Here is a 10,178-nt window from a genome sequence, read left to right on the forward strand (position 1 = left end):
TAAACGAAATGTTATGATATAGAAAGAAAGTAAATTTAGAATTTCTGCTAATTTAAATAAAAATTAGATTCTATTACAAAACTAACTATTCAAATACGTGGAATCCTTATAGGAGATTCTCTTCCAATCTTAATCCATAGTAATTCTAAGTTAACTTGCAAGCATCCTGGGAGTTATAGCAATTTGAGATAGCCTCACAGAGTGAAATAGCAGGAACTATAATAATTGCACACAGAAGTGATTGTATGTTTGTTGACTGACTTAATTTCAAGTCTCTTCGAAAATTAATTGACTGAATAATTTGATAGCTGATCTAAAAAGATTGGCCTTTTGTCAATAGGCTTTGCATTATTCCCAAAATACAAGGCTACAAAAGCAAAATCAATACAATATACAATCACTTTTCCAATCGAATTAAGCGCCTAATACATATTACTCATTTCCATAAAAACAAATTCTTATAGCGAAGTGTTTAATGGAACGTTGTGTAACTCCCAATTCACTATTTCAGCACGCTGACATCGCGCTATTTCATTGAAATGCTAAGCACAAAACAAATACTAAACATTAGTCATTTTAGTGTTTCGTTTTAATAACTTGCAACATAATGGCAGTTGCTTCAGAAGCTTTACTCCAAAAGCTAACGGAGTCATGGAAAAGTTCGTGGTGTTTTGAATTTTTAAGCAAATAGCAAAGTTACTAACGTGAGATAATAGATTCGCGGTTTGAGGAATTACAACGGGAAGCAGATGAAGCTGCAGCAGAAATTGAGAAGATGCAAAAGACATCTTTGGATGAAAGGAAAGAGCTTTCGTCAAAAACGAAGGGTATGGTGTCTATTATTGCAGCATACCTAGTATACATTAACCCTTGCTAATATTGTTAATATACAGAATTTCGCAAGCAGCCTGATGAAGTCAAGCTAGGCGAAATGAAGGGCCTTTTAAAGCTTTATCAGTCTGGAATCGATTCTTTGACCAAACGAGCAAAGTCCGCTGAAGCAACATTCTTTCGAGTGTATGAAACACTAGGCGAGGTTCCTGATCCCTACCCTTTGCTGATTGAGGCTGCGAACAACCTTAAAACTCAAAAACAGATTGAAGATTTAAAAAAGGAAAAGGAAGAAATGGAAGGCTCGCTACAGGGTAAGGAAAAGCTGGAACGTGAAGTGGAAAATTTACGAAAAGAGCTTGACAAATACAAGGACCTTGTAGAGACTGAAGCGGAAAAGCGTGCCGCAATCACAAAAGAAGAATGCGAAAAGTCTTGGCTTGAGCAACAAAAGCTATATAAAGACATGGAACAGGAAAATGCTAGTACGATTCAAAAATTAACTTCAAAAATTCGGGAATTACAAGCATCACAACTAGATCATGATTTACAGGCCAGTCAGAATGAATCAGCAGGGTTGGACGTTAATGCCAAATCTGCCGAAGTGAATGCTATTCTTTCTGAATTGGATGATGCTAACAAAATCATTGTCGAATTGCAAGCAGAAATTGCTGTGCTCAAGCAAAACACCAAAGAGCAAAAGAGCGGGTCGTCACAGGATGACCTGAGTAACCAGCAGAAACAACAATTGGATTTTATGGATTCTCTTAATAAAAAATTGTCTACTGAATTGGAATCAATAAAGGAAGCATCAAGAAAAGAAATGGAAACACATTGTGCCACCATTCAAACGCTGGAAAATGAAGTTAAAGAGGCCCGCAAAGTTAAAGAAGAAAGCTTAACATTGGCCAATAAATTTTCGGATTACGACGAGATTAAACGAGAACTATCTGTTTTAAAACAAATTGAATTTAGTGGAGAACATGCGACTCATGAAAACACTTCTCTAGAGTCTCAATTACTCAAGCGCGAAAAGCAACTATCTGAGGAGTTGGCCAAGCTACGCTCCACAAATGCCCAGTTAACTGATAGAATTACTCAAGAGTCGAAGAAGGCTTCATTTTTGGAACAAAAAGCTTCTGAACAAGAGGAGGTAATTCGAAAACTAGAGAAAGACCTTGCCGATGTTGATGTTGAGGGAAGTGTTTACTTGTCCAACACCACCTATCGCCGTGAAGGAACTAGCGGTCAACTTTCTCCAACATCGTCAATCATGGGTGGCAATCCTAGTTTATTTAACGGAAGCGTGTTGTCAAGGAATTCAGTTAACGAAACTGGTTCTGCCATTGTTGACGTTATCAAACAGCAAAGAGATCGGTTCAGACGTGCGAATGTAACTTTAGTAAACCAAGTGAGTGCTGCAAATGACAAGATTGCATTATTGGAGAGTAAATTGGAGGAGGTGGAAAAGAGCAACACCCTTCTTTATGAACAAATGCGTTTTCGCGACCATTATCAGAAGCATGTTGAGCCTAGCTCTTCTCACCTCCAAACTGCCGCAGCCTACGAAAACAGCATTTCACCGTTTGCCTCGTTTCGTAAAAAAGAGGCTGAAAGAGCTTATTCGAGAATGGGTTCTTTTGAGCGAATAGTGTATGCTTTATTACGCACCTTGTTATTCAGCAGAGCAACTAGGGGGTTATTTTTCATGTATCTAATACTTTTGCATCTTTTCATTATGATTGTTCTTTTAAAATTGGGAATCGCTGGCAATACCGCATATACTCCTATGAATTATTGACGAAATTAAAAGTCACTGAACGAGAGTGGAGCTAGTACCTACTAATAAGCACTTCAAATATTGCCTTAGATGGAAAGTATGCTGTCTCAGGGAATGGATTATGAAGGGAAGGGAACTGAAATAGTGTGTATACGAAAATAACGCTCATCTACATTGATCTGTTTCTTTTATATATATAATATATACCTATCTCTATATATATCAACAAAGAACATTGAAACCCACCATGGAACTCATTTGTTTTGTTTTGTTATTTTTTTTTTAATTTTAATCTAATTAATTTATTCTTTTGGTAACATTCCAGCTACTTGTTTGCTTTCGTATAGATTTTTTTTTCTGTTATTATTGAGAAGACACTTTTATAAAATTACAGTCAATTTCTAAGGACTACCCACAACATAAATAGGAAATGAAAAAGAAACTCATATTACAACCGAATCCATTCGTAAAATCAAATAGGGACGACCTTTTTCAAAATCTATTTTAAGCAGAAGTAATGGCCTTACGAGCAGCCAAATTTCTAGCCTTGGCACCTTGTTTCAAAGAAACACGGGAAACGGTGTCATTAGCCTTGGGAACTGCTTCCTCCTCTTCGGCAACAATGATTTCAATGTGGGAAGGGCTGGAAAGGTAAGCAGTGACACGACCGTGTGCACGATAAGTACGTCTGCGTTGCTTGGGAGCAGCATTGACTTGAACATGCTTGATGATGAGTTTATCCATGTCCAAACCCTTAGCTTCAGCATTAGCCTCGGCATTCTTCAAAAGGTCGTAGAAGAAGTTGACGGATTTAACGGGCCAGCGAGCCTGGGTAACGCCAAATTCCTTGCCTTGGGCAGTACGACCAACACCACCATTGAAACGACGGAAAGGAACGGCTTGCTTGTGCTCCTTGACGTTGTCAAGAAAGATGAAGGCCTTCTTCAAGTTCATACCATTAATGGTAAAGGCAACTTCACGAGAGTTCTTGAAATGAGTTCTCAAATAGGCACCACGAGCCTTGGCGCATTTGGTCTCAAGAGCAGGAGCTGCAGAATAACGGACCATCTTTAATTTACAATTTGTCAAGGCGTTTGCGCAGTACAAAATTTGTATGGCAGCGTTTGTCTAGGATTCTCTGTGACTGTTTTTTAGGGTAGTACTGTTTGGTGGTGCATTGGTAAAACTAGTGCTGCAACGTATTCTGCTATTTGTATACTGCGAGCTAGACCGTGCACCTTAGTATAGCACTATTTTCTGAGTAAATAAATATTGTACATGAATTAGGTCTATGAATACTCAAATTGTGTCTATCAAACTACGATCTCAATGAAAAATAGCAGAGTTTTATTTTCCTTGGAAGTCTACTTTATGATATACAAGGAAAAATAGATACCATGTTTAAAATGTTGATGCAAGTACATTTGGTAGGTGAAATAGATAATCAACAAAAACAGTTTCTTAGGCCGCTAGTTGTGATTGTGATGAAAGAAATGTATGTTTTCAATGACAGAGTATTTTTTTTTAAATCAATAAAATAATTTTATCTGATGTTCTACTAAAACAGAGTAATTAAAATAATCAATTTGAAAGTTAGTGGGTCGACGCTGTTTAATCCCCATAACTTACTTGTAATTGTAAGTACGCCTTAACTGTAGAACAGTAAATAGGTAAATAGCCAAATTTGAGCAATTGAGCAATCGTTATCTTCTTAATGAGAAAGAAAAATAATTCAATAATTTGTTTTGCTAACCATCTAAAACCTCACAACCTTGTTTAGTTGCTTTTCATGTCGGTGTCCTAGGCATCCCTACCACACTTCTGGAAATTACCAATTGCCAACATCTTGCATACATGTCCTTGGCAAAAAAGATCGATGATGATGAAAAACAGTTAGTAAAACCTGTGAATAAAGAACAAACGTACAAGAAACCAATTCCACTTGAAGAAGATGACTACATCGAGGGTTTAAGCTACATAATTCAACAACAATATTTTCCTGACCTTCCTAAGCTGAAGGCTGAAGTCGTGCTCGAAAGTGAAGAAGTAGGAAGTTTTGATGCACAAAATGAGTCAAGGGATGAAAAATTGAAATACCTCATTGCTAAAAACTCAGAAGATCCATTGAGAAAGAGGCTTCCATCGTTAGCTATTCATGAGATTACCAAAGCACAGCTGGATGGAGAAAATAAACCGATTAGCGTTGCTTCCTATCAAAATAAGTTCACATCAGAAGACAATGCCTCTTTTGGAGAGCTAATGGAAGATGAGAGTCGATTGAGAGCTGAACAGCATAAACGACGATTTGGGGTCCATTCACAACAGCCATCTAACTCCATTCAAACTATTGGTTACTCAAATTCTGATGCAATCAAGTCAATTGCATGGAAAGAGAAAGACAAGAGTATTAAAACTTGGAACTACCAGCCAAAGAATGCCTTAATGTATACTCCAGAAACTAACCATTCTTCATCCCTGTCTCAGATAAAAAAGCAAAGCACTGAAATTCAAGCGGATGCAACTGGCTTATCGCAGTCTTTTTTAGAAGCAGCCAATCAACCTAGTACGGACCCAATAGTCCCCCCGTCTGTCAATGAGACTGATGCTTCTGTCAATGGATATCCTTTAGTTGATGTTAATTTTGGACAAGCAGTGGGATCCTCTTCGAAATCATACTTCAACATCCCAGAACGGCCTCGACGAGAGAGACTACATGCTATGAGAGTGCGCGATATTCGTTCCCACTCCACGAATACCACCATTACATCAGTGGATTCTGCATCAACTGCTTTAAATTCTTATTCTACTCCTAACTCTGTATCCAGAAAACTGACCAATTTAACTCCTGCCGCCCGACGTCTTGTCGCACGTTCGTATCTCAGATCACCTTTACATGGTTCTTCTCCGTCTGCTTCTCGTCACACCGCCCTAAGGACTTCCATTCCCAAATTCTCATGGACTCCTACCCCGCGGGTAAAATCGACTGCCCCTACACCTAAAAGGGTTTAATGAAGGACTTGTCTAGTTTATGTAGTAATTAACTAGAGCAAGCATAATGATAAGTGCATTGTACATTCTTTAATTTATTGATGATTTCTAGAAATTATAGTAGCTTTTAAATGGTATGAAATATATGAATTTATTAATTAACCGACCGTGTTACCAACCTTGCTCGTAATGTCAACATTCGACACTTTAGTGAAAAATAAAACTTCATTTCGACTGATGAATAGTTCAAATATCATCTTTTTTGGCAATTTTTATGGATTTATTTTTCTCGTAATGCCAAAGGGAAGACATTGCGAATAGACGAATTTCATATAAAATGCTTTGCTTTGGTAATGAATACCACTGGTGTAAAAGAGAGGAGCGGAGAACAAGAATGCTACCATCCTTTAATTTTAAAGAATGAGAAATTGCAGGGATTTTTAACTCAACATCATTTAGTTCCCCTACGATGATAATCACAACAAAACCATATTTAATAGAGGAGAAATTAGATTCCATAGACATGTAGCCGTTAGAAACGCTTTGAAGAGAGAAGTTAGGAAAGACGCCAAATCTTAAAGCTGAAGGAGCCAATTCAAGTTTTAATAAAGCCTGGTGGAAATGTGGTGCATGCGCTTTGATTATTCCACTTGCGAAGCGAAACAGAGGTGCGCATGCTTTTACAAAGCTTCCATATTTTAGGGACCTCACACTATCAGAGGTTTTCACTAATGCATGTGACTTTTTGTCAAACGTAGAGCCAAAAACATAGGTATTTTTAGAGTCTGCAATATCAACCTTTTGAGCAGATAAAAACTCTTGAATAGTTGAGTATAGGTTCTCCGTAAAAACAGATCCTGAAGAGGAAGAAAGCTTATATAAAAGCAAATTTTTATGCTTATCACCAATTTGATAACCAGAAGCATCCTCTTCCGACATAGCATGATTAAAAGAAATCTGATCTATTGTATTTTCTGATGGAAGACTTCGATCGAGAGATTTTGACAAACGTTTCAAAGAAACGTCTTTTAAAATTTTTCTATTCTCTTTTTGTTTTTGAACAATCTCTGCTGCCTTTTGGAGCTTTCGTGCTTTTAACTTTTCAGCTCGCACCTCTGAACGTTTTCGTTTCGGCTGCTTTTCTCCCACTGATGTTTCAGCAGAACCAAAATTCTTTACAATGCTTTCTGTTATAATTTCTTCACTCTATTAAAGTATAAGCCTTCTATAAGTTATAACAATAATAATATTTTCTTACCATTTTCACTTATTCTTCTCCACAGAAGCACGTTTTAGAAGGGTTCACGAATTCCTCCTAGTAGTTAATATGTACTTAACAGCAATAATGGAACTAATAAAGGAAGGAGTGTTTTACGCCTGCTTTTACAGATGATTGTAAAAATGGAATTTGAAAATACTAAAATAATCAAATCTCGAAATTCACGAACTTGGAAATGCAATAACAATTTCTTTCTGCCAAACTTATAGCTACTTAGGATACTCAGGCAGAAGCAGTAATTGAGCTTACTAGTGCACAATTCAGTAAAATTTTATGCTTTGTACCAATAAATGAATGCTTAATTAAATGTAAATTTAAGAGAATCTCTCGTTACTACATCAAGCTATGACTGCCGCCAACTTTAACATCGTAGATGATACCAAACCACTTAGGTTCCTAAGGAAAATTAAATATAAAAAAAAAATAATAATAATAATAATAATCTATACTACTTGAAATGTTATTGAAGGCTTGGAAATTTACATATTTAAGTAAAGCCTCATATACAAAAGCCACTTTATTATGATCGATACTGAACTACTCAATTCTCCATTTAAGGGCGGCATTTTAATGAAATTGTCAGCTACGCAGTTTGATATCTGTTTAACGATACATTGAACTGCAATGACTCTCTTGTGAAACTACAGCATAGCGGTATGCATTTTGTTAACTAAGAATATTATATTTATTGTTATAGGGATGTCTAATAGTATCAGTTACCGATTTAGCTAATAACTGAACTGAGGAATGAGACGCAGCTGTAATTCCATTTATAATCTTCCCAATCTTTGTTCTTAACTGATGTCTATATTAAAAAAGATGATCTTACAAATACGAAACTAGTGACCCGCAACGTACTGTAACAATTATTACAGTATGAAACATAAGGAAAGCTAAGTTGGGGTGAATAAAAAGGCAGTGACAGAATAAATGTGTCAGAAGCAATCCACTGCCTCGTTCAGTTTTTTCGTTCTTCTTTTTTTATGCCATTGTTTGAAGGAATTAGTTGGAAATTTGTTTGAACGATTTTATTATTTTGTTAAAAAGTCTTTGAAGTGGTTGGAATTGGACTACAGAGCGAATATTCTTGATTTTGCTGTTTCGTTTGTCGCAATCATAGCAATTAATTCGCGCATGTGTTTTATTAAATAAAGAATGATCTTGATGAAATGAAGAATAATTACACTTCTTTGAAAAGTCCTCTAGATGAAGAAGATGAATTGAAGACAGATCATGAAATCGATTTGGAAAAAGGACCACTCCCAGAATATGATTCGGAGGAAGAGGGCGCATTACCTCCATATTCAGGTAAGAATTGTAAATAATAAGAAAGGAATTACTCAATGGAAAGTTGAAACTTGCCATCTTGTCAAATTGCATGCTTTGGTCATTGTTTACAGTCGGCCATGCAATGCACACAATTTGATACATGCTCTTTCTTTACTAAAGTATTTCAATCATATTAATTTAAACAGATCACGCACTTGTAAATAATCCTCCTAACACACATAGAGAAAACCATTCTTCTGGGACGACAGATAATTCTTCCCCTTTGTTGATAAAACTGCTAATATCATTCACTTCAATCATTCTATTCAATGCTCCAGCAGTTTGTTATCTAAAGTATAAGGACGCTTTTTTTAAAAATTATGGTGCAGTGGAATGGACATTATTTGGATTTTGGTGTTTTGTTTGCACTTTGGCTTTAATATTCTTGACTTGTAAGTGAGACAATGGGGTTATTCTTACCTTCAGTCACTAACTCATCAGACTTCTATGAAACTTGGACCAAGGCAGTTAAAGTAACTGTAATTTCCTTGGCACAATGTGTAAAAGTGACTGCAGTTTTCTTGGCAAAATGTGTAAAGGTAACTGCGGTCGGCTTGTACAACTCAAGGGAAAAATGGGTAGTAATAATTTGGCTATTATGGGTAGTCATTTGCTATACACTTTTTCTTCGCGCCAAATTCGGTAATTTGAACTTAGACAAGGCTCTCATCTGTTCTACATGCAGTATTTCAGCTGCTTTACTTTTATTTTTACTATATGGTATGTGAAGTTATGGAGTTACCATTACTGACCGCTAACACGCAGTTCGTCTTCCATTTTGGACACTCAAGCATATGTTTTCTGGTTTGTTTCAAGTACTGGGTGTACAAAGTTGTGTCGTTATTGTACAGAAAGGTTTGATGCATTTATTTGATAAACATATCGACGGGACAGGCTACGAAATTGAAGCCTCTTCACTCTTTGTTATAGGAAATTTTCTTTTCTTTTACGAAATGGGTTTGTTTAATATTCCTGTAATTTACTCTAACCGTATCAGAATGTCCAGGTGCTCTCAAAAGGATGCCCAAATTTATCAGGAATGGTATAGCTTCTTTCCTAGGTATGTGTATTCAACCAACTGTATGAATGATTTTTTACTTACCCGACTAGGAGGTATAGCAAATGCGATTGGAGGTGCCAACGATAATAATGACATTCCCTTGGAAGAAACGGAGGCCGAAAGCGAAGTCTAATTGCTTTATTAATGTAGTTGTCGCTACAGTTGGAAAACCTCTTTACCAAAATCACCAATGCAGAGAAGCTGCGGCGTTTTTTAAAAAATTAGCACCAACTTTCTTTAATCATCCTCTTTCACTATAAGTTTATGGAATATATGCTTAACTTATTCTTTCAATTACCAAAGATTTTCAACCAATGCATTCTACGATGTTGGATAATGTGCATTGAGGACCGAAGTCTTTATTTATAATGTATGCGAGTCTAATTATTTGTCTTTTTTAATGGTACTCTACGCTACAAACAATAATGGTTTAACTTGTTTACGACAACTTTAAATCAACTAATGAAATCGGAAAACTCGTTGTTCCACCTTGTTAAATTCACAATTTCATTGTCGTTGTTACATTCATTTCTCCTTCATCTTGATTCTTAATTTAATCAAGCTTAATAATCATTTTTCCCTTCTGTTTAATGGTTCAATTCAAACAAAATTTAATGTTTACAAAATAATGAGCAGCATAATAGAATATTGTGGTTTAGAACGATGGTTTGTTATCGTAATTACGTGTAAGCTACGCAGTTTGGTATCTGATTTAAGGATACGTAGAACTGCGGTGAGTTTTCCTTGTGATCTATTATATTACAATACACAGGTTGTATAAGTAGCAACTGAGTATAGGTATTGTATTAACTGGGTTATAATGTTACCTATCACTAGTATAGCTCATAACTGAACCTCGTTCCTCAGTTCAGTGGTAGCTCTATTTATAGTATTCAGATAATATAGATCTG

The 10,178-nt window shown here is 36.1% G+C and overlaps 5 protein-coding genes and 5 long non-coding RNA genes across 10 annotated transcripts, besides 2 other annotated features; 3 read left to right on the forward strand and 7 right to left on the reverse strand.

The window, feature by feature from the left end:
- Positions 1-548: 548 nt before the first annotated feature.
- coy1 (CASP domain-containing family protein) lies at positions 549-3,208 on the forward strand. The gene is made up of 3 exons (NM_001022833.3): positions 549-659; positions 717-827; positions 894-3,208. The coding sequence occupies exons 1-3, from the start codon at positions 608-610 to the stop codon at positions 2,630-2,632; spliced, it is 1,902 nt and encodes a 633-aa protein (NP_587840.1). The 5' UTR covers positions 549-607; the 3' UTR covers positions 2,633-3,208.
- SPOM_SPNCRNA.6872 lies at positions 625-1,451 on the reverse strand. The gene has a single exon (NR_196214.1). It is a non-coding gene; the product is annotated as a non-coding RNA (long non-coding RNA).
- SPOM_SPNCRNA.6873 lies at positions 1,571-2,535 on the reverse strand. Its single transcript, NR_196215.1, has one exon. It is a non-coding gene; the product is annotated as a non-coding RNA (long non-coding RNA).
- rpl1702 (60S ribosomal protein uL22) lies at positions 2,774-3,711 on the reverse strand. The gene has a single exon (NM_001022834.3). It carries the CDS (start codon positions 3,677-3,679, stop codon positions 3,116-3,118), a length of 564 nt encoding a protein of 187 aa, NP_587841.1. The 5' UTR covers positions 3,680-3,711; the 3' UTR covers positions 2,774-3,115.
- Positions 3,712-4,090: 379 nt separating this feature from the next.
- Positions 4,091-5,643, reverse strand: SPOM_SPNCRNA.6874. Its single transcript, NR_196216.1, has one exon. It is a non-coding gene; the product is annotated as a non-coding RNA (long non-coding RNA).
- Positions 4,452-5,778, forward strand: bis1 (splicing factor Bis1). The gene has a single exon (NM_001022835.3). The coding sequence runs from the start codon at positions 4,466-4,468 to the stop codon at positions 5,618-5,620; it is 1,155 nt and encodes a 384-aa protein (NP_587842.1). The 5' UTR covers positions 4,452-4,465; the 3' UTR covers positions 5,621-5,778.
- On the reverse strand, positions 5,701-6,893 carry cif1 (calnexin independence factor Cif1). Its single transcript, NM_001022836.3, has 2 exons — positions 6,858-6,893; positions 5,701-6,805 (listed from the first exon to the last, which is right to left on the reverse strand). Exons 1-2 carry the CDS (start codon positions 6,858-6,860, stop codon positions 5,846-5,848), a joined length of 963 nt encoding a protein of 320 aa, NP_587843.1. The 5' UTR covers positions 6,861-6,893; the 3' UTR covers positions 5,701-5,845.
- Positions 6,894-7,455: 562 nt separating this feature from the next.
- Positions 7,456-7,806: an LONG TERMINAL REPEAT.
- Positions 7,807-7,925: 119 nt separating this feature from the next.
- Positions 7,926-8,696, reverse strand: SPOM_SPNCRNA.6875. The gene has a single exon (NR_196217.1). It is a non-coding gene; the product is annotated as a non-coding RNA (long non-coding RNA).
- wtf9 (wtf antidote-like meiotic drive suppressor Wtf9) lies at positions 8,048-9,897 on the forward strand (the record flags this gene model as incomplete). Its single annotated transcript, NM_001022837.3, has 6 exons — positions 8,048-8,186; positions 8,354-8,599; positions 8,649-8,927; positions 8,973-9,164; positions 9,205-9,267; positions 9,318-9,897. 6 exons carry the CDS (start codon positions 8,048-8,050, stop codon positions 9,398-9,400), a joined length of 1,002 nt encoding a protein of 333 aa, NP_587844.1. The 3' UTR covers positions 9,401-9,897.
- SPOM_SPNCRNA.6876 lies at positions 8,838-9,111 on the reverse strand. Its single transcript, NR_196218.1, has one exon. It is a non-coding gene; the product is annotated as a non-coding RNA (long non-coding RNA).
- Positions 9,898-9,952: 55 nt separating the features above from the next.
- Positions 9,953-10,178: part of an LONG TERMINAL REPEAT that runs on past the window's edge.

Source organism: Schizosaccharomyces pombe, assembly GCF_000002945.2.
Source record: "Schizosaccharomyces pombe strain 972h- genome assembly, chromosome: III".
In the NCBI taxonomy this organism is placed as follows: domain Eukaryota; kingdom Fungi; phylum Ascomycota; class Schizosaccharomycetes; order Schizosaccharomycetales; family Schizosaccharomycetaceae; genus Schizosaccharomyces; species Schizosaccharomyces pombe.

Bases quoted from the DNA above. Each gene is read 5' to 3' on its own strand.
- coy1 (NM_001022833.3), top strand. From the start codon at position 608: ATGGCAGTTGCTTCAGAAGCTTTACTCCAAAAGCTAACGGAGTCATGG. The intron at 660-716 runs GTTCGTGGTGTT...GTGAGATAATAG, and splicing joins GCTAACGGAGTCATGGAAAA to ATTCGCGGTTTGAGGAATTA. The intron at 828-893 runs GTATGGTGTCTA...GTTAATATACAG, and splicing joins GCTTTCGTCAAAAACGAAGG to AATTTCGCAAGCAGCCTGAT.
- rpl1702 (NM_001022834.3), bottom strand. From the start codon at position 3,679: ATGGTCCGTTATTCTGCAGCTCCTGCTCTTGAGACCAAATGCGCCAAG.
- bis1 (NM_001022835.3), top strand. From the start codon at position 4,466: ATGTCCTTGGCAAAAAAGATCGATGATGATGAAAAACAGTTAGTAAAA.